The sequence below is a fragment of the Dendrobates tinctorius genome, unplaced genomic scaffold (assembly GCF_039654945.1).
Source record: "Dendrobates tinctorius isolate UK_male_01 unplaced genomic scaffold, ASM3965494v1 ptg000007l, whole genome shotgun sequence".
Lineage (NCBI taxonomy): Eukaryota > Metazoa > Chordata > Amphibia > Anura > Dendrobatidae > Dendrobates > Dendrobates tinctorius.
In genome coordinates this window covers 35,795,175-35,817,830 of record NW_027361675.1, presented here as the reverse complement: position 1 = coordinate 35,817,830, position 22,656 = coordinate 35,795,175, and the positions used below count along the sequence as shown (strand labels likewise).

The window sequence follows — 22,656 nt, the reverse complement described above, 5'->3', positions numbered from 1 at the left end:
CATGTGAATGGAAATTGCACAATGTTGTAGTTTATGGGTAGTAGTTGTGAAATGTTAGAAGTGTAAATCTGTTTTTTGAGACTATCACTATATTACAAGAAAGTCTAGTTACTTACCGGTTAACAGTATTTTTAGGAGTCCATGACAGCACCACCTGAGGGAGGGGATCCGCCCTTCAGGAACAGGAAACCTATAGATACAAAAGGGCGGCATCACTCCCACACATCAGTTGGATTACAGAGCACAAGAGGACCTCCAAGGTTAATGGCGTGATTTATGTACAATATTATTACTACTTAACTATCACCAGTGGTCATATAATAGGAAGAAGTGCACACCCAAACGTAACAAAAAAAAAGGGGCGGGAATCTAAGGGTGCTGTCATGGACTCCGAAAAATACCGTTAACCGGTAAGTAACTAGACTTTATTTGATCGTCCATGACAGCACCACCTAAGAGAATTACAGAGAGTAATAACTACTTAGGGAGGGACTGCAGCACCCTTACACCAAAGGAGAGGTCTGCGGAAGCACCCAGGTCTAGCATATAATGACTATAAAAGGTGCTCGGAGAGGACCAAGTTGCCGCCTTACATATTTGGTCAATGGAGACTTACGATCTTTCGGCCCACGAGGTCGCCATGGCTCTGGTGGAATGCGCCTTCAGCTTCCCAGGTGCCGATCTGCCTTTTGAGGTGTATGCTAGTGAAATAGCCTCTCTAATCCACCTGGCTAGTGTGTTTTTTGATGCTCTAAGACCCTTTCTAGCACCTTGATGGGAGACAAATAAGGCATTATCCTTCTTCCAGGGATCAGTAACTGCCAGGTATTCTAGGAGACATCTCCTAACATCTAGGGTGTGTAGTTTCTTTTGCTTCTCGTTAACTGGATTAGGGAGGAAGGATGGAAGGACTATTTCCTGCATCCTATGAAAACTAGAAATCACTTTAGGTAAATATGCTGGATCGGGCCTAAGTATTACCCTATCATCTCTGAATTGTATGTAAGGAGGAAGCCTAGATAGCGCCTGGATGTCACGTACTCTATGAGCTGACGTTAGTGCTACCAGGAAGGCTACTTTGAGGGACAAGTTTTTTATGGAGGCTGATGAGATAGGTTCAAATGGAGCCTCTGTCATAGCCGTGAGGACTAGGTTCAAGTCCCACAGCATGAACCTATCCTCTACTACTGGTCTGGATCTACTTGCCGCCTTAATGAACCTACTGACCCAGTAATTACCAGCGATGTTGCAGCTAAAAAGGGCCCCCAAGGCTGATACTTGTACTTTAAGGGTACTGCTGGAAAGCCCCGTGTCCAGACCTTTTTGTAGGAATTCTAAGATTTGAACTATTGGTGCTGATTGTCCAGCAGCTGCCCCTGAGTTTTGAAGGAATCTTTTCCAGATTCTAACGTAAATTTTGGTTGTAATGATTTTTCTACTTTTAAGTTAGGTGTTAAAAGGTTTCTCCCCAGACTTGATTATCTTTTAGCAGTGACCGTTCAAAGTCCACGCCGTCAGATGTAGGTCAGCCACCTGAGGATGATAAACTGGGCCCTGGGATATGAGATCTGGGATGTCTGGAAGAACATACGGATCGGACACACACATGGTCCTGAGGCATGAGAACCATGCCCTCCTGGGCCAAAATGGAGCGATCACCATAATCCTCGTCCTGTCTTTTCTGATTTTCCTCATCACCAGGGGTAGTAGAGCCAGGGGAGGGAAGGCATAAGCTAGCCTGAAGTCCCACTTTATCAGAAAAGCATCTACCGCCAGAGGGTCCTCTCTGGGATTTAGTGAGCAGAATTGCGTCACTTTCCTGTTCTCCCTGGTGGCGAAGAGATCCACCTCTGGTTGCCCCCACTTTTGTACAATCAGGTCGAAGATGGAGGTTTTTAGGGCCTATTCCCCTTGTTTTAGCAGATTACGGCTTAAGAAATCTGCCGTGGTGTTTTCTCTTCCTTTTATATATAGAGCTGTTAAAGCTAGAAAATGCTGCTCTGCTAGTCGGAACAAACGCTCTGCTACATTCATCAGGGGTCTAGAACGAGTCCCACCTTGGTGATTGATATAAGCCACGGTGACTTGATTGTCGGAGAACACTCGTACGTGATGACCCTGCAGATACACAAGGAGCTTTTTAGCTGCCTGCTCCACCGCTGTCAATTCTTTCAGGTTAGAGGACATTTATACCTGATGATTCTCCCATAGGCCCTGGACCAAAATCACACCCATATGAGCCCCCCAACCGGAAGGGCTTGCGTCTCTGGTGACTGTGGGTTATGTTATACTCTTAGGGCACCCCTCTGGATAAGTTATTCCTTTCTAACCACCACTCTAGGGACTCCCTCGTGTTCTGGGACAAAGTTAGCTGGCCCTCTAGGTAACCCCCAAGGACTCTTTGATGTAATAGAACCTTGTGCTGTAGTTTCCTTGTATGAAACTGGGCCCACCGGACCGCAGGGATACAGGACGAGAGAGAGCCCAGAAGGGACATGACTTTCCTGAGGGACATGGTGGGGTTATTGGAAGCGTTCAGGACCTGATAGCGTAGGCGAACTAACTTTTCAGGAGGCAGACGGCATTGCTGCTTTTCGGAATCTAAGATTAGGCCTAAGAATTGCTGGGCTTTCATTGGCTGCAGCCGAGATTTTTTGATGTTTAGCAGCCATCCTAGCCACTCTAGAGCAGACCTTGCTCTTTATAATTGCTCCAAACAATGTTCCGCTGTTTTGCCTATAATAAGGAAGTCATCCAGGTAGGGGACCACCAGAATGTCTGATTCACGCAGATGGGCCATAACCTCGGCTATAACCTTAGTAAATACCCAGGGAGCGACTGCCACACCAAAGGGGAGGGCCACATATTGGAGATGTTGAACTGACCCATCTAACTGAACCGCCACTCTGAGGAAACGCTGATGAGCTGCATGAATGGGTATATGGTAGTAGGCGTATTTTAAATCTAACACCACCAGAAAGCAATTTTCAAACAGCAATTTTATTGTGGAATTGATTGTTTCCATTTTGAACGGACGTATGACCAGAAACTTATTGAGGGCTTTAAGATTAATTATAGTCCTGGAGGAGCTGTCTGGCTTACGGACTAGAAACAGAGGGGAGTAGAAGCCTCTTCCCCTTTCCGCCTCCGGCACCTCTGTCAGGACCTTTTTGCGGCGTAGATCATGAATCTCGGCCTCCAGGGAAGCCTGTTCTGATGGCGAAGATCTGAGTGGGGTAACCTTAAATTTGTTTTTGTCACGAGGCTATCAACCCCAGGATCCAGTTGCTACTGGAAATTAGCGACCAGGCCGGGTAGAAGGCGGCTAGCCTCCCTCCTACCCGAGCAGCTAGTCATTGGGGTGGCTTTTTAGCTTCATGCGCTGGTCCTTCCTGGCGCCCCCCCCTCCTCCAAACATAAATCCTGTACCTTTTCTTCTTTTTTCATCCCATCTGCCTTGATCTCTGGACGACCTTTTACGGAAATATCCTTTCCTGGTGAAGGGACGTCTGTAAGAAGGGTTCGGCAGACTCGGGAATTTCTTTTTATCATCCCCGGCTTTTTCTAAACGTTCATCCAGCACTGGACCGAATAGATGTTCTCCCTCACACGGAATGAAACAGAGTCGGGATCTGGCCTGGATGTCCCCCAGCAAACACTTCAACCAGAGAGCCCTTCGAGCTGCATTTGATAATCCTGCGGTCCTGGCCGCCATCCTTGCCAAAGCATCAGCTATAAAGGCAGCAGCGTTTTGAATGATCGTCAGGGTCTTCCGGATGGATGCTCTCGAGGCTCCGTCTTTCAGCTGAGAATCTGTTAGGGCTGGCGGAACGCACCAAATTATAAAATAATAGTAGGTGCGTTCGCAGCCTGGGGTCCACCGTGCAGAGGTGGTACACTACTGCTAAGTAATGGCGGAAGAATTAAGCGGTGTGAAACCAGTCACACGTGGGTTACGTCACCCAATGTGAACAGGGGCGAACTCTGTTAATGCACAGAGCCGCACAACCGCTGAACATAGATGCCGGAGCCTGTTAAGCTCACAGAGCCCGGCCAAAAGAGCGCACAATGTACGGCCACAGAACTCTACCCCAAGGACATGAGGTTAGAGTCCTTCTAGGCCCACTGAACGCGCGGCGTCGCTGCCGCGAATGCCGCTGTAAATGCTGGCAATGGAGCACGTGCACTGAGGTGTGCAGAGTCCCTGGTGAGGACTGATGCCTGACTCAACCTCTGTCCTACCTACACCTAAGCCTGGGCGCTAGCAGGCTAGGCTGCACAATACATGCGTACCAAGGGTAGGGGTTTCTTAATGAGTCATTCACCAGAGACATTCATGCGTGCATACATCACTCACTCCACATAGTCTGTAAATACAGTCTTATCCTAGCGCATGGCCGAGCGGCCATGCAAACCTTTTATAGCCACGAGCGTCCGGGACCTTCCTGGCTTCTCGGATGGGCCAATCCGAACAGGAGCAGGACCTGAGCACGTGACCTTCGATCTCCAATGGAAGATCACTCCACTGGCATGCTCAGTGGCCCGACATGGGGACTTAGTCCCTGGAAAATCTCGCTGCTGAGCAGCATGTATTGTCATAGCTGCGCCAGAGGTGGCGATAGCAAGCAAACCCACGGAGCTGATCTGGGCAGAGCGCCTGGACCGATGAGTTTGCTGAGCAACCTCCTCTGCGGCTGGAGAGGAATGGGAGACCGCTGGAAGTAAGGTTCGGGATTCAAGCTGTGCCGCGACAGAAATCCGACGCCTAACAGAATCAAGCTGATCCAGCCAGACCATCATGGATCTGGCTGTGCAAGTAGCAGCTACTGCTGGTCTTATAGCGCCAGCTGACATCTTCCATGTTCCTTTTAGAAATAAGTCCGCTTTTTTGTCCAACGGATCTTTTAAGGAGGCCATGTCGTCAAAAGGTATGGAGGATTTTTTTGGAGGCTTTGGCTACTGCTGCGTCAAGCTTAGGGGTCTTGTCCCATCTGCTTACCAACGGGTCATCGAAGGGGTACCGCCGCTCGAAGGCCGGTGGTAAGGTGCCCCTTTTTTTCAGGCCTCTTCCATTCTCTGTCTATCAGGCTCTGGACTTTATTTAGCAGGAAGACCCTGCACTTCCTTGGATCTAGGCCGCTGAACATCAGATCCTGCTCTGAGAATTCCGGTTTTGTGTCCGTTACCCCTATGGTGGACCTTACTGCTTTGACTAGACTGTCCATTTGGTCTAAGGAGAAGCAGAAACGGCTAGAGTCTTCCGAAGAGGCAGAGGGCTCTGAGGAATCTTCGTCCTTCCTAGGGGCGGCCGAGGACTCTGAACCCGAAAAATTAGCTTCTCTTCTAGAAGATTCCCCTTGTGATAGGGACTTTAAGGAGTCTCATCTCTGTCCTGATTATTTCCCTCAGGCTTGCTGTGAAGTCAGGAGTTTCTTCCGCTACCTGTATAAACGGGGGAGAGTGTAAGGGCCTGCCAGTCTAGCCATGGGCTATCGTTCCCTTTTTGAACCCTACCGTCTGTCGCACGCACGGCTGACACAACTTTTTAGGGTGGGCATCTGACAAGGGGCAACTACAGAGGGCACATTCCATATGTTTCTGTTTACCAGAGCTTTTCTTCCCCTGTGAAAAAAAACATAAGGGAACACTGCATCAGGGTACTTTAACGGAGATCTCTTACCCAAGCAGTAGAAGCAGGTACCGGATCACGGAGGGAGGCAGCTGAATCCTTCAGCCTGGAGGAACTTCTGTGGCTCTGCCCACTCGATCGTCCTTGTTTCTTCAGCTGGGAGCTTGTATGAGGCTTCACTGAGGCCTGTCTCTGCGGGTGTAGGTGCGCCTGCACCTCGTCTTGCTGGTCTATGGGGGCTGCTGTCATATCCATCGTTACAATGGGCCTTCAGAAGCACCCAAGCAGCGTCCCAGCTTGTCTTACATTGCCTCCCCCAGAAATCCGGGTCTGCAGGGTTCTGGCCAAGGGCACCTCCCACCTGGGACCCTACCCGTGACCTCCCCACCTTTCCCCCCGGCCGCTGCACACAACCCAGAACAGCTGGACTCCCGGCTTCGGCGTTCCCGGCCTCGCCCCCCCTGCCGCGTCACTTCCGTCACGCATGATAGGGAGCTGGCACGGCGCCCCCGGCCCGGTATGCTTCCAGCCTCCCAAGCGCCACCATGCACCGCTGACTGGGCCCTAAATGCAGGACCAGACACCGCGGGACGCACCAGGAAGGGCCCGGGGAATACTTACCTACCGGTGCTGGCACTCTGGAGACCCTTGCTCCACCTGCTCCGCACACTGCTGTGGAGACGTGCCCGGCCCCACGGTGGTGCTTCAAGGGACCCCGCACTGACCGAGGTAGGAGACCCGGATCCCCTCTCTCAGGTGGTGCTGTCATGGACGATCGAATAAAGTGATAGTAAGGGCTATATAAAATTCAGAATTGTATAGATTGAAACACCAATCTGTTTGACCTGAATGTGGATATTTCAAAGGAACTCGTTATCAGAAGAAGTCCTATTGTTTAAATCCGTTTTTGTGTTACGTGTGTTTTTTTTTTTTTTTCTTTTATTAAAGGCAGTTTTTTTTACCATGATCTGTATTTTTTTAAAAATAGTAATCTTGAAGCTTTGACACTCACACTTTCTTGACCTTTCAGGAAGAGTTTTCACCCAGGCTCCATTGCAGAGGCAGAATTATAATGACCGTTAACATCTCTGTACACAGCTGATAACATATGATCCATCAAAACAAGTGATGTCACACCTGACCCTACTCCCCCTTCATTCATAATGACCTTTACACAGGCTCTTTAGATGCTTCAGTAGAAAAGATGGGGTTAATATCTAACCATTGTGGCTAAGTACATGTGGTGTTTCCTGAAACCAAAGGAAGTTAGTCTTAAAAGCCTAAAGTGAAAAATATAACTTTTTTTTTTTTTAAACTTTTGCCAACATGCGCTGTATATACACTGCGCTGCAGGAGCTGCTTTTCTGCAAATCGCCGTGTCTATATGGCGCCATTATCACGCGGGCTCATGCGAGCTATCGTGTTGTGCCGATGGTTTTCATGGTGACGTCGGGCCAAAAGACGGCTGTGGGGTCACCCAGGGCTCAGAGCAGTAACTGACAAGCCCCCTGCCTGTGTCTGATTCGCTGATCAAATGCTCTGCATTGCAATCGCATTATGCCAATTGTCTCCATGGTGACTCTGGGCAGAAAGATGGTGAGATACCGAGAGCACGAGTTGACACACCTCCTTCCTGCATGTCAGACACTGATCTAATGCTCTGAAGCATTGCAGAGTATTAGATTAGCGGTCTGTCAGTATAAAGTTGATATCTCATCCTGGGACAATATAAAAAAATAAAATGTAAAAAATACAAAATAATGAACAACAAAAAAGAAAAAATATTAATCCAATAAATACATTTATTTCTGTAAAAAAAATAAATGAATAGACAAGTTTGGTATCGCCACATCCGTAACTACTCGACCTATTAAACTGTCCCACTAGTTAATCCCTTCATTGAATACCGGTAAAATTAAATAAACACGGCAGAAAACAATGCTTTATCAACATACTGCCGAACAAAAGGTGGAATAAAAAAAAGTTCTAGCACTCAGAATAAAGCGATGCAAAAATATTTTTTATTTTGTAAAAGTGCCAAAACATAAAAAAGAGATATACAATGTGGTATCGCTGTAATCGTACTGACCAGAAGAATAAAGCTACTTTATCAATTTTATCACACGCAGAACGGCATAAAAAAAAAATGCTGAATTGCTTTTTTTTTTGTTCATTCCACCTCCCAAAAATCTGAATAGAAAGCAATCAAAAAATGTCACGTGCCCCTAAATGGTCAACTCGTCCCACAAAAAAAGCGAGCCCCTCACATGACTGTCAGACGAAATATGGAAAAGTTATAGCTATCATAGTAACATAGTTATTAAGGTTGAAGGAAGACTTTAAGTCCATCTAGTTCAACCCATATCCTATCTTGTCCTAACATGTTGATCCAGAGGAAGGAAAAAAAAAACCCCATGTGGCAAACAGTAAGCTTCACATTGGGGAAAAAAAAATTCCTTCCCAACTCCACATACGGCAATAAGATTGGCTCCCTGGATCAACGCAATATTAAGGAAACTAGTGTATATATCCTGTAATATACTTTAAGAAAGGCATCCAGGCCCTTCTTAAATTTTAGTAGGGAATCACTCATTACAACATCATATGGCAGAGAGTTCCATAGTCTCACTGCTCTTACAGTAAAGAATCCGCGTCTGTGATTATGCTTAAACCTTCTTTCCTCCAGACGTAGAGGATGCCCGCTTGTCCTCATCACAGGTCTAAGAGTATAAAGACCATTAGAATGGTCTTTGTACTTTTCCCGCATATATTTATACACTGTAATAATATTACCCCGAAGCCTGGGATTTTCCAAACTAAATAACCCCAAGTGTAATAACCTGTCTTGGTATTGCAACCCCTTGGTCGCTCTTCTCTGCACCCGCTCCAGTTCAGCTATGTCTGTCTTATACACCGGAGACCAGAACTGTATGCAGTATTCTAAGTGTGGTCGCACTAGTAACTTATATAGAGGTAAAATTATGTTCTCCTCATGAGCATCTATGCCTCTTTTAATGCATCCCATTTTATTTGCCTTTGCAGCAGCTGCCTGACACTGGCCACTAAATGTGAGTTTGTCGTCCACCCATACACCCAGGTCTTTTTCAGTGACCGTTTTGCCCAGTGTTTTACAATTATAGGGAATGTCACCCCTTTAGTGATATCATGTAAAGATATCACCCTATTGTGCATCCCCTAAGGATTCTTTATTCACCCCGACCTTTGATGCAAAAATACCTTTTATGTTGGTGAAAAGGTATGCAAATTGCCGCGGTCCGGTCCGATGGGCGTGGCTTAGTCGGCTTTCCCCCCTCGGGCTTGCTGAGCGTAATCTTCATCTGTGAATATCACAGATAACGTTGTTTGCCGCGCTTGCACATTCAAATAGGCCCCTGGCGCCTGCACAGTATGCTTTGCCCAACTGTGGGCGAAGCATATAAGCGGTACTACTCATGCTCCGGTATTTTCCAGCACGGTCTATGCCCCGGAAGTCTTCACATGCAGGACACACTTCCGGGGCTTAGACCGCGCTGGAAAATACCGGCGCATGCACAGTACTGCTTATATGCTTCGCCCACAGTTGGGCAAAGCATACTTCGCAGGCGCCAGAGGCCTCTTTGAATGCGCAAGTGTGGCAAACAACGTTATCTGTGATATTCACAGATGAAGATTACGCTCAGCAAGCCGAGGGGGGGGAGAAGCAGACTAAGCCACGCGCATCGGACCAGACGGCAGCGATTTGCATACTTCAACATAACAAAGGTATTTTTGCATCAAAAGTGCGGGGTCAGGGGGAATAAAAAATCCTAAAAGAATCCTTCTGGGATGCACAATAGGGTGATATCTTTACATGATACACTAAAAAGGGGGTCACAGATTCCCTTTAAGCACCTAATTATACGTCTTGTTTGCTCTACCCATGTGCATGACCTTACATTTATCCCCATTATAGCTCATTTGCCATTTATCAGCCCAAGCTTCTAGTTTACATAAATCCTCCTGTAATATAAAATTGTCCTCCTCTGTATTGATTACCCTGCAGAGTTTAGTGTCATCTGCAAATATTGAAATTCTACTCTCTATGCTCCCTACAAGGTCATTAATATGTTAAAAAGAAGCGGGCCCAATACCCCTGTGGTACCCCACTGCTAACCGTGCCTCAGTCCGAGTGTGCTCCATTAATAACCAACCTTTGTTTCCTATCCCTGAGCCAGCTCTTCCGAGTGTGCTCCATTAATAACCAACCTTTGTTTCCTATCCCTGAGCCACCTCTTAACCCACTTACACATATTTTCCCCTATCCCCATTGTTCTCATTTTATGTATCAACCTATTGTGTCTGGCACCGTATCAAAAGCTTTTGAAAAGTCCATGTACACCACGTCCACTGCATTCCCTTGGTCCAGTCCGGAACTTACCTCTTCATAAAAGCTTATCAGATTAGTCAGGACAGGAGCGGTCCCTTGTAAACCCATGTTGATATTGGGTCATGAGGTTATTCTTCTTCAGATACTCCAGTATAGTAACTCTTAGAAAACCCTCCAGGATTTTACCCCTAGTTGAGGTTAAACTTACTGGCCTATAATTTCCAAGTTCAGTTTTTGTCCCCTTTTTGAATATTGGCACCACATTTGCCATATGCCAGTCCTGTGATACAGACCCTGTTATTATGGAAGCTTTAAAGATTAAAAATAATGGTGTATCTATGACTGTACTTATTTCCTGCAGTACTTGGGGGTGTATCCCATCCGGGCCTGCGGATTTGTCAATTTTAGTGATTTTTAGATGCAGACGTACTTCCTGCTGGGTTAAGCAGGTGACATTTAATGGAGAATTTTTATCCCTGATCATGTTATCCGTCATGGGATTTTCTTGTGTAAATACTGTTGAAAAAAAATCATTTAGCATATTGGCTTTTGTCTCATCCACCATTTCGCCAACTGAGAAGTCAGCCCAGTTCTCTAGGAACGCAAACCCCTCCTTCCTACACCAATTCCTGAGCCACTTATTAACCTCCTTAATCTCCCGTTTCCTGTCTGGCGTGGCACATGGTACAGGAATTATTTCCAAAAATGCCACCTTGGAGGTCCTTGCTTTAAGCTTGCAGCTTAATTCCCTGAAATCATCTTTAAGGACCTTCCACCTACCTCTAACTTGGTCATTTGTGCCAATGTGCACCATGACCGCTGGATGCTCACCAGCCTTTCCCAGTAATCTGTCAACCCGATCAGCGATGTGTCGGTCTCAAGCGTCAGGTAGGCAGCACACCGTTCGACTATCCCTGTCTTTGTGTCAGATTGCCCTATCTGTTCCCCTAATAATTGAGTCCCCCACTACCAGCACCTGTCTGGCCTGCCCTGCTCTCCTATTTCCCCCCTTACTGGAGCAAACACTCCTATGGCTTTCAGAGGACATGCCTTGCTGCAGCAGTGCTACTCCTGCATTGACACTCCCCTCGTCTGCCAACTTAGCAAACTTATTGGGGTGTGCCAGATCAGGACTAGCCTCCCTGGCGCTCTTCCTTCTACCCCACCTTCTAACTGTCACCCAGCTGGCTGCTTCACTGTCCTGCAGCTCCAACCTAGCATCCCCCCCCTCCTCTATCCCATTGAGCATCTGCTCAGTGAGCAGAAGACTCCTTTCCATATTGTCTATGGATCTCAGTGTTGCCAGCTTCACATTTAGATCCAGTGTCTGGGCTTCCAAATGCACAACGTGCTCACATCTCGCACAGCAGTATGCACCCTCGACCGGTTGTTCAAGTATTTCATACATGCGGCAAGAAGTACACTGGATGGCATTGGTAATAGTGGAGCACATCCTAATGGGGATTGCACCAGACAGAAAAGATGAGCAAAAATAAATAAAGTATTAATAAAATATAACAGTAATTCAGTAGTACCTCCCTTGGAAATTCCCTGAATCCAAAGTCACTGAATCACAAGTCACACACTTACCACAGTTCACACTTTCACTCCGGTCACACTCAGCTTGTTCACACTCGCTCTGGCAGAAGATTTGAGATTTTTTTTTTTCCTTTTACCAGCAAACCACCCTGCTGCTCAATGCACTTCCAAAAGGAGTTGAGCCCCAACCAGCTGCCCCTTATAAACCTTTAATTATGAACCCCCACCCTTAATTAACCCCTTTTGAATATAGTTACACCTCAAGATTTAAATGCAATATAGCTAACCTTTAAAAACACAGTAAAAAAAGATTAACCCTGTAGAGAGAAAAATAGGTTAAACAAGCCCCCCCCCCTCAACAAAAAAAAAAAATTGAACAGGTAGAAAAGCACTCAGCAACCCACAATTCAGCAACTCACACAGATTCACAGGTATTTGTAAAAGGTTTTCCAAATACCTCTTCACTGAATCACAGGTCACACACTTACAACAGTTCACACTCAGCTCGTTCACACTAGCTCAGGCAGAAGATTTAAAGAGATTTTTTTTTTCCCTTTTACCAGAAAACCACCTTGCTGCTCAATGCACTTCCAATCTATAAGATACTTTTTATTGCATATTTTGTGTGTGACAGCAGCCAAACAGAAAACCCTGATATAAATCTAGTTTCTCTGTAAACGGACCGACACTAAAAATAGTCGTCAAATCGCTTAAACCACATGAGAAATGGCATAAAAAAATAAAAATCAAATCTTCACCTGCTGTTGTCTTTCTGCTTCCCAAAGATTGCAGTAAGGCTCTGCTCACATTTATCCTGCGCTCTATGCTTGAGCACCTACATCAGAATTTCCATGTAAATCTCTGAAATGTATGATTCAGATGGAACCCTGATGGAAGATTCCCTATAATGAGGCAGATAGAGGCACTGTGGCCACCTATGATCTGGCGGTGTCCGTCTTTTTAGGTGTGCATAAAAGCTTGGTCCGTCACAGTATTGTGCACTTCTGAAAAGAATGATACCACTGAACAGAGGCCAGATGGAGTCCAGAGTATCTCTGTTGTCGCATTATAGTGAATGGATCCCTTGGAGGTATCATCTGAATCACATCACTCAGAGATGTAGATGGAAACCCCTATGTAAGTGGTCAGCGTAGCATAAATGTGATCAGAATTATGTAAAATCTTCCCAACAAAAGCTTCAACTTAATCCACAAAGATTGCTCAACTCCATCTGTTAACCGAAACATTTGAGGCTTAAATCACATTTTTGTGGGGAAAAAGTTTTTTTTTTAATTTTGATTGGAAAACTTCTGCAAAGCATCTGGGGTTTGAACATGCTCTCCACACATCTAGATTAATTCCTTTAGTGATCTAGTTTCCAGAAATGCTGCCACTTATTGGGGATTTCCACTGTTAAGGCACATCAGGGGCTCTCCAAATGCAACATGACACCCGCAGAACAATCCATCAAAATCTGCATTCTAAAACGTCACTCCATCCTTTATGATCCCTGCCGTGCACCCAAACAGTAGTCCCCCCTCCCCACATATGGTGTATTTGAATACTCAGAAGAAATTGCACAACAAATTTTGGGGTCCATTTTCTCCTTTTACCCTTGTGAAAATGCAAAATCTAAGGCTAAAAATCATTTTTGTGTGAAAAGTTTTTTGTTTTTTTTGTTTCATGGCTCAACGTTATAAGCTTTTTTGAAGCACCTAGAGGTTCATGGGACTCCGCACGCTAGATAATTTCTCTGAGGGGTCTAGTTTCCAAAATGTTTCCACTGTTTAGGCACATTGGTATCCGCTAATAATTGTAGCCAATTTTACATTCAAAAAGTCAAATAGCGCTCCTTCCCTTCCGAGCGCTGCTGTGCTCCTAAACAGTAGTTTTCCCTCCACATATGGAGTATGAGAGTACTCAGGAGAAATTGCACAACAAATTTTGGGTTCCATTTTTTTCCTGTTACCCTTGCGAAAAGAAAAAGAAAAAATGGGTCTGCAGTAATGTTTTTGTGAAAAAAGTGAAATGTTCATTTTTTTTATTCCTTACATATTCCATTAATTCCTGTGAAGCACCTGAAGAGTTAATAAACTTCCTAATAAACAAACATGAATTAAGGTCAGTTTCTGATGATGGCTTTAAGGGGATTGTGTGTATAATATATAATATGTAATGTCACATGCCAACAAAATAAACTCTTCTTTTTTGAACATAAACTTTAAAGCACCACTCCAGCGTATTTTTTTTTTTTTTTTTTTTAAATTTCAGCACTGTAGTGGTGCCATTAATGTAAGTTCCTTATTATACTTACCAGTCAGCATCATCTTCTGTTATTTGTGTTGCACCTGTCATCTTCTGCGGGTAGTGATCTGCCTTATTACTTCGCAATGTAAGTCTATAAGAAACAGAACTAGGCTTCCATAGACATCTATTTAGAGCTTGTGATCGTTACCTCTTACTTCCGGTCAATCAGAAGTTGCTGTCACAGGTTAGCAGTGCGGGACTAGAACGGCACCAGGAGGAGCAGATGATGATGTCTGGTAAGTATATTACTAGAGGCAAGTTACTTGTTTTAGTGACACCAGTCCAGCTCTATTTAAAAAAAAAAAAAAAGTTCTTTAAGATAAAAGCATCTGGTGTCACAATTCCATTCCTCAGTGTGTCTGGGATGCAGTTACTGACATCCTAGGCCCTTTGCTCTGATCTGTTATCCTCCCAGTATTCTGACCTTGGACTGTTACCTGACTACACCTTTGTCTCTTCCCTCTGTTTATGACATACCCTCCTGGCTTCTGACCTTGGACTCCTTGACTACCCTGGCTTGTCCGTGAGAAGGTACTCCGCGTCACATGTATTTGGGATCGCCATTGATATTTGTAGTATGGGATGCCTTTGTTAGAACACATACCATATATTACTAAGTGAGCGACCATGACCTTTTTAACATTATTGCCAACCAATTCTATCTATCTCTCCTTGCTCTTTATTAGAGTTCGCACAAGTCCTTCTTGACCATTTGGGGCTTGCAATTCAGAATATCTTTATCATATCCGATAGATTAAGTATAACCGCACATTGCGATATGTGATATAATATGATCAGTAGTACTGTCTGTCTACAGACAGTCAATTTGTACAGTGATATCCTGTGTAGGAATGAAATGGTTTACAGTGTAAAATAGTTCAGCCTAATTTTTTTTCTTTTTCAGATCTAGTAAAATAAGTCACTAGTCATCATGACGACGGAATCTCCACGGCGCCCAAGTCGTTGTACGGGAGGAGTGATGGTCCGGCCTCAGGCTGTCACGTAAGAATATCAGTTGCGGTGTTCGTGGTTTCTTAAGTCATAAATCCTTTCTTTGCAAACAAAAAAAAAAAATAAGAGTTAACTGGTTCCCAACCAGCAGCAAAAATGTTAGTTGTAGGTGGGTACTGATTCCAAAGCTCTATCGTTCACCAAGGTGCAAAAATGTACCCACAAGGTCAGCAAAAGGAGCAGGGCTGTAATGCCAACCCCAGTTCTGGCCGTTTAACTTTTTGTATGCCACTGTTAATAGCAACAGCTCCCGCTGTCACTGTCATCTCATTCTCCTAATAATGACCTCAGTGGTTGCCATCTTGGCACACCCATATGTTGACTGACAATACATTGCAATGCAGAAGTATCATGGTGTATTATATAGGAGGACTAAAGTTTTTAGAAAATTATTAAACTAAGGAATACAAAATTAACACAGCAATTTGTTCTCCCTAATAAAAAAAAATCCTTAAAATTGATATTTATTTTATTCACTTGTATAGTGATATCACTGTGTCGTTAGCTACCCAGTCTTTTACATTACTTTAACATTATTTAACTTGTATCATGAGCACCAGGGGAAAAAAGCCTGAGGTGCCATTTGTTGCTTGTCTCGCTCCTATAAAAACAAATAATTTTTTTTTTATGTACCCCAGAATGGTACGAGGAAAAAGCAAACCCTCACATTGCTCTGTTCACAGGAAAATTAAAATGTCATGGGCATTTGAATATTTATTTTAAGTGTTTTTATAGTGCCCCATGAGTAAAAAAATAAAAAAACTTTCAAAGCTTGGTATCACCATAATCCTATCTGCTGAATAGAGATGGCATTATATATATATATATATATATATATATATATATATATATATCCTGTATGTTGAATGCTGCAAAATCTATACTATAAATAAGAAAGCCAACTTACCGTGTTATAGCAAATTCCTCCCATATCAATTCAATACAATCTTTAGAAAAATTATTTATGTATTCCACTAAGGTGCTATTGAAAAATACATCTCACCCTACAAAAAGACCAGCCATCCTACTGCTTCATAAAAGGAAAAGGAAAAAGTAACGGCTCCTGGAAAGTAATTATGAAAACTGTGTTCTGAAAGGGAGAGCTGATGCATGCTGCCTGTGGATTGGGCAGCATGTATCAGACATCGGCTGTATGATCTCAGCTAGGTATGTTTGACTCAAAGGCAGCAGTATTACAAAGAAAAGAAAAACTTACAATAAAAGCCGTTGGGGACCGAACTACATGGGAGGCTAGTCAGAAAAGTGGGTCTACAGTGGCTTCTCTCTGCCCATTGTCGTGGAATAACAGATCTCTCCCTATACATGCAGAGAGAGACCGCTAACAAGGGAAGTGGGGCGGGAAAAAGACGTTGGCAACCCGCCTGTCCAACTAGCCGCCTTTGTGGCTTTTTTCCCGGCGACTTTTAAAGCCTGTTTTTCTCTGAAACACAGCAGCACTTCAGAATCCATGAAAACTGGTCAAAATCATACACCTAGTGTGTAATGCATACATAATGTGCCAGGAATCAGGTTCCTGTTAAGGTCCAAACAGACCTTTTGGTCCTTAATAAAGCTAGTGAAAGTCTTCATGTTAAAATGACCAGAGTTTAGATTCTAGTAGGGCTTTAGCAAAGACCTTTTACTAGGGACGTTAACTTTTTCCCCTGCATGATTTTAACCAATCATGGACAGGAGGCGCCATGCAGGGGAAAAAAAGAACACTGTTACGATCGCGGACGCAGCGTGGCTTACAGCCAACGCTCCCGTATCGTCGAGCTATAACGACGACGGGGTATGTGTCCCAGGTAATCGTGGACCCAATGGACCGCAGGGGGGGACCCGGACTAGGGAAGGATAGCGACCGGGGTCTGTGGCAGCTGAGCTTGTGGACAAGATGGCCATATGCAGTACTAAAAGACACCACACAACTTCAGGTATGAAGAAAAATAAAGTTTACTGAAATAAGGCAAAAACATAGAAACACCAGGTTCCGGAATATGCACATCATTAAGGAAACCCAGTCTCAGGTTGGCAGACAAAGCAGGAGGTCATCATGGGTTGACGCACTCCAGGATTGTCTGGCACGGGCTTACTAGGGAGACCGCACATGCGGGTGGTCATGCAGCGCAGCGAAACCACGCACGCATGTATGGCTACGGGCGTAGCTTGGCGCAGCAGGACAACGTCAGACACTGACCTCAGGTGGACTTCAGATGATGGCAGAGGTCATCATGGGTAAATGCAATCCAGGGTTAACTGGCTCGGGCATACTAGGATTGCCTCTCAGACCTCAGGCGTAGCACCGGCACAGAAGGAGAGCATCAGACACCAGCCTCCAGACTATGGCAGGAGCCATCACGGGTAAGGCCCCAAGGAACACGGAGTGGACGTCAGGAACACGGAGTGGACGTCAGGAACACGGAGTGGACGTCAGGAACACGGAGTGGACGTCAGGAACACGGAGTGGACGTCAGGAAGCGACCTAGAAAGGAACCCAAACGGTCTGGTGCAAACCCTGCCGGGTTGGACTGGAACCGGCAGGGAATTTCACAGAATCCCCAGCTGAGCACAGAGTAGCAAAAACTCAGCGGACACACTGGACTCCTACATCCTAGATGAACTAAGGTTAGATCACAGAAAGTCAGGTAGCAAAGAGTCAGTCACTGGACACAGGGTTCACAACAGGGAAGGACCTCAGGAACATCACACAGTGAGCATAGTTCAGACAGGGTCAGTTAAAGGAGCATATCCAGGAAACTCACACAGCATAACAGGCCTGGATAGGCAGCCTCCAGGAAAGGCGTTCTGGGTATTATGCCCCCAGAGCAGGCCGAGATACAAGACACAGTTCACAGAGAGACAAAGAGCAACAACTTCCCCAGAACTGAACAGAATCAGAGCAGAACACAGACTCACATGGCAAGGTTCAGGAACTCAATGTGAACCTCTGGCAATGCCCCAAATGGGGAGGGATCTTTATATAGGAGCTGCCACACAGCCATAGGCTGGAGCAGCAATTGTAGCACACACCCATTCCTGATAAAAGGAAGGGAGGTGTGGTTGCGCGCACCCTAAGCAAAGCCAAACATAATCAGCAATGCAAAGGACACCTGGCAGGAGCTGAAGCCTGAACACACATGGTAAGTCATGCAGAGTGCAGCAGACCTATTAACCCACGGGTGGCTGCCAGGGACTGCACAGACGGGTGGTAATGCAGCGGAACCACGCATGTACGGTTATGCAGCGGAGCCGGGCACTGATCAGCATCCACACAGATAACTGCCAACAGCATTCCAGCAAATTAGAGGGAAAAGAGCGACGGGTTAAAGCAGAGATGCAGAGTACTGCCGTGAATCAAGGTCCAAACACAGCGGTGTTTCACGCTCCTAGAGAATGTCCGGTCCGGCTTTCTTCTGTGTGAAACAAATGACACCTGTTCTTGGTTTTCTCACTCATCCCACTGCTGGCAGATCTGTGTGTCATTACAAACCCCTTTTGGCAAGTGCAACTCCCATCTTGTGGGAGGAAGGAGAGTAGAGCAGAGCTCACAGCTCTGTGAGATGAGAGCTGTAGATGCAGAAGTTTTGGTAATAACACACGATCTCCCTTTCAGCACCAACTGTGACTGCATGTAGGGGAAAGCAGGGCAGTGTAGTCACGTCTCACACAGAAAAATCTGGGGTGGGTGCTTTTTATTTTTTTTTTCTGCCTATGATTTGTCAATGTAGGGGGGAAAAAATACATGTCCCATATAAGAATATTAGCTAATGCCCCTTTGATTTTAGTGAATATTTTAATCTAAACTTGGGAAGCTAATATCTCAGCAATGGAGATGAGAAATTAAACAATAAAAAATAATTACATTCATCTGCAGCTACTAGACCATGATTGTGGCCAGTTAAATGGGCTACAACTAGTAAAATATCTTCTTTAAATGTTAATGAGCTACACATTCTTATGATGAATCCTATTACTGATGTAGTGTTTTACATTATAGTTTAACAGACGAGAAATGAATGCATGCAGATTCATTAGATATCATTAGTAGTTGCTTCTTTAGTGGAGTCGTGCATTCTTATACTGCAACAGGATCTTCTTTGTTTCCTGAGATGATATATTTTTGAGTTTTTGTTTATTAGATTTATTAGATTGTTTGCCCTACTGAGATATGCTCAAAGATGGTATTAATGTTATATGCTGGCCTTACACCAATAAATGTGATACGAAGATGAGATGAGGCTTCTCGTTTGTTTTGTTTTTTTGTTTTGTTTTTTTGTCTCATTTATTTTTTATTATTCCGCTTGTTTTGCAGGGAGCAGTCATATATGGAAAGTGTTGTTACATTTCTCCAAGATGTTGTTCCACAGGTTAGTGCTTGTACTTAGTACTGGATTGACATTTTAGGATGATACAGACACAGATTGTAACCTGATTATTGAATTTGTAAGTGGGTGCTTTGTCAGAGTATTGTTTGATCCAGTCACTGCATTCACAATATTGCATAATGACTGAACATTAAATTTTTTGTCACTTATCCAAAAGATAGGGGACGGCATGCGGATCAGTAGGGGTCTGACCACTGGGACCACCACCAATACTAATAACTGGATTCTGAAATGCCTCGTCAGTATGTCATAGTAGTCGTGCATGCACACCATCCCTCCATTCATTTAATATGAAATTACCAGAAAGAGTCGAGCTCTAAAATTAGCTGTTTTCCCCATAAAGAATGAATGGTAGTGGTGCCCATGTGTGGCCCCTGCTCCATTCCAATAGGACATTTCTAAGCTCTGCACTCAGGATAAATAAGGGTCTCAATCGCTGAAGCCCCAATATTTCACAAGATATCACCTACTCATTAACTTTTAGTGTTGTGAATGTATTTAATAATTAACCCTTCACGTCATGCCCCATACATGTAGGGCGCATGTCGGGTCTCCATCTTTGATGTGTGCTCCGGCGCTGAGCTCACATCTTTTCCGGCACATGTCAGCTGATTTGAACAGCTGGCATGTGCCACTTGCGACTGTCAACCTGTTAAATGCCACTGTCAATCCCTGACAGCAGCATTTAACATGATCGCTCTCTAAGCATGTCAGTAATACCATCCATCGGTGACCGTGTCACATGACCGCGGGTCGTCAATGGGTTGGCATGACAACTTGGGGCCTGCAGGAGACCCCTGTGGTTGTTATTGCCGGATCGCTATGAGCAGCGCCCAATGGTCTGCGCTCATAGCAAGTGAACATTTCTATATAGAGCCTGTCTGAATCCCTGCTCTGTGTGGTACAAGCAATCAGATGATCGCATCTTTCAAGTTCCAGTAAAAAAAAATATATTTTTAAAAATATTGTAAAAATAAAAAATATATAAAAATTTAAATCGCTCCCCCACTCAAAATAAAACAATTAAAAAATGTAAAAATACACATATTTGGTGTCGCCGGGTTCAGAATCGCCTGATCGGTAAGCGGAGTACTGAGCAAAACAGTCAAAACGCCAGAATTACGGGGTTTTTTTGTCGCCGCAGCATTGCATTAAAATGTAATCATGTGCGATCGAAAAATCGTATCTACACCAAAATGGTATCCATAAAAATGTCAGCTCGGCGAGCAAAAAATAATCCCTCACCTACCCCCAAATCACGAAAAATGGAGACACTCCGGCTCTCGAAAAATGATGCCTTTTTTTTTTTTTTAATAAAAATTGGATTTTTTTTTTTTTTTTAAATAGCAAACATGCCTAGGTTCTTTTTTATCTACAAACTCGTAATGACCTGTAGAATCATGATGGCAGGTCAGTTTTAGTATTTTATGAGCATGCTAAAAAAAAAATAAAAAAAAAATGTTGAAATTGCACTTTTTGTTTGCAATTTCACAGCACTTGGATTTTTTTTCCGTGTTTTCCAGTGCACGACATGGTGTCATTCAAAAATACAGCTCGTCCCACAAAATATAAGCCCTCCTAAAGCCATATTGACAAAAATAAAAAAGTTATGGCTCTGGGAACAAGGGGACCAAAAAATAACAAACGTCAAAGCTAAAATTGGTTGCTACGTGAAGGGGTTAATAATCTTTTTAGTGTAATTGATCTATTGTAGCCATCAGTGTATTTTAGCTGGACTCTCCTACCTAGAGAGAGTTCTTTTGGCTCATCAGTGTTGCTGAAATGGCAGTCGCTTTGTATACTACGAAATAGTTCCATATCACTTCCAGCATCCTCATGACTATCCAAAGACCAATGAGGCGCTAAAGTACTGAAGGGTCTAAAAAGGCTATAAATCCAATAATCCAATAAGAAAAACAGACCCTTCACAATCGTATTTTGAAAAATTGATAATGGCAAAACTTTATTCCATAACCCAAAACAGTAAAAATTACATACAATCCAGGAGTATGTGACTGCAGGGAAAGAGTAGAAAACATGACAGTGATATAATAATGGTATGGCGCATTCTAGTCTAATGCCAGTAGATCCATAATGCATACAAAAATACTGAATGTTATATGAATAGGATGAATATCCTGTGCAGGGCAAAATAATAAACTGAAGTGTCAGGTGCTAAACTCATGCCTGATGGGAGATATGGATCCTCTGTCAAAACATTGCAAAAAATTAAATTATAGTTGTGGCAATATATGTATACACATGTGTGAACACAATATGCAGAGCAATCAAAGGGTTAAATACCAGGTGGCAGAAAGGTATGTTTTCTTCTTAGTTACATCTACACATAAATGCACCAGAAACTGATCAACAAGTCATAATGGCAGGCCATCTCATTTTTGTTTCAGGTCCCCACTTATACAGCGAGCTTTAGTGTTGGGCTCTCCATGCATGTGCTGTGACTGTGACACAGCCCGGACACTTGCAGCTGCGGCTCTGATCAGCCGGCATGCTCCATGTTTCCAGTTTCCCGCTGTAGCTTATTCGGTAAGCACTATAGCTTGCCGAATAAGGAGGGACCCGAACAAATTTGCTCTACTCTAGTTATCACAAAATGCATATATTAATGATGTGCAAGAATAGTAGCAAGATGTGAAATAAATATTTATATACATATGCCTGCATGAAATGCAGAGTAGCCAAAGGTTATATACCGAATGGCAGTAGAAAGTAGATTTTTGGTACTTGCAGTAAAATCTGTTCTCATTGGGGAGCAGAAAACCATGGGGACAGTGTTCTGACACCTGGAGGCTGACACTATTATTACGTTTAAATAAAATTGAATCCTTCCCAGCAGACTATACCTCGCCTGCTGGAGTAAAGCTTCCTCAGTTTTGTGAGAAAGCAGTAGGAGGAGAAAAGAAATAAGGCAAGAAGAAACATAACTGCACGCCCAACCGTGCAATTAAAGGGAATCTGTCACCAATTTTTTTGCCTGTAAGCTGCCGGCACCGACATCAGGGGCTTATCTACAGCATTACAGAATGCTGTAGATAAGCCCCCGATGTACCCTGAAAGAGAAGAAAAAGGAGTTACATTATACTCACCCAGGGGCAGTCTGGGTCCGTTTCGGGTCCAGAGGGAGTCGCGGTCCGGTCCGGCGCCTCCCATCTTGTAGCGATGACGTCCTCTTCTTTCCTGCCCGTCACGGCTCTGGCGCAGGTGCACTGCTCTGCCCTTTTTCTTCTCTTTCAGGGTACATCGGGGGCTTATCTACAGCATTCTGTAATGCTGTAGATAAGCCCCTGATGGCGGTGCCGGCAGCTTATAGGCCAAAAAATTGGTGACAGATTCCCTTTAAGGGAGGGAGCCATGTCCCCCATTGAAGACTGCCAGAAACAAATTTTATGGTCACTACC

At 44.3% G+C, this 22,656-nt stretch overlaps 1 protein-coding gene across 7 annotated transcripts in view; it reads left to right on the top strand.

The window, feature by feature from the left end:
• BCAS3 (BCAS3 microtubule associated cell migration factor) overlaps positions 1-22,656 on the top strand; it is a 1,710,065-nt gene that overhangs the window by 16,698 nt on the left and 1,670,711 nt on the right. For 6 of the 7 annotated variants that reach the window (XM_073573260.1, XM_073573307.1, XM_073573290.1 and 3 more), the window contains 2 exons: positions 14,746-14,843; positions 19,165-19,219. In XM_073573260.1, coding sequence (XP_073429361.1) covers positions 14,773-14,843; positions 19,165-19,219 — 126 coding nt within the window. In that variant the 5' untranslated portion in view covers positions 14,746-14,772. Of the gene's footprint in view, positions 1-14,745; positions 14,844-17,915; positions 17,993-19,164; positions 19,220-22,656 lie in introns of those variants that run through there. The other variant, XM_073573299.1, reaches the window with a different exon arrangement.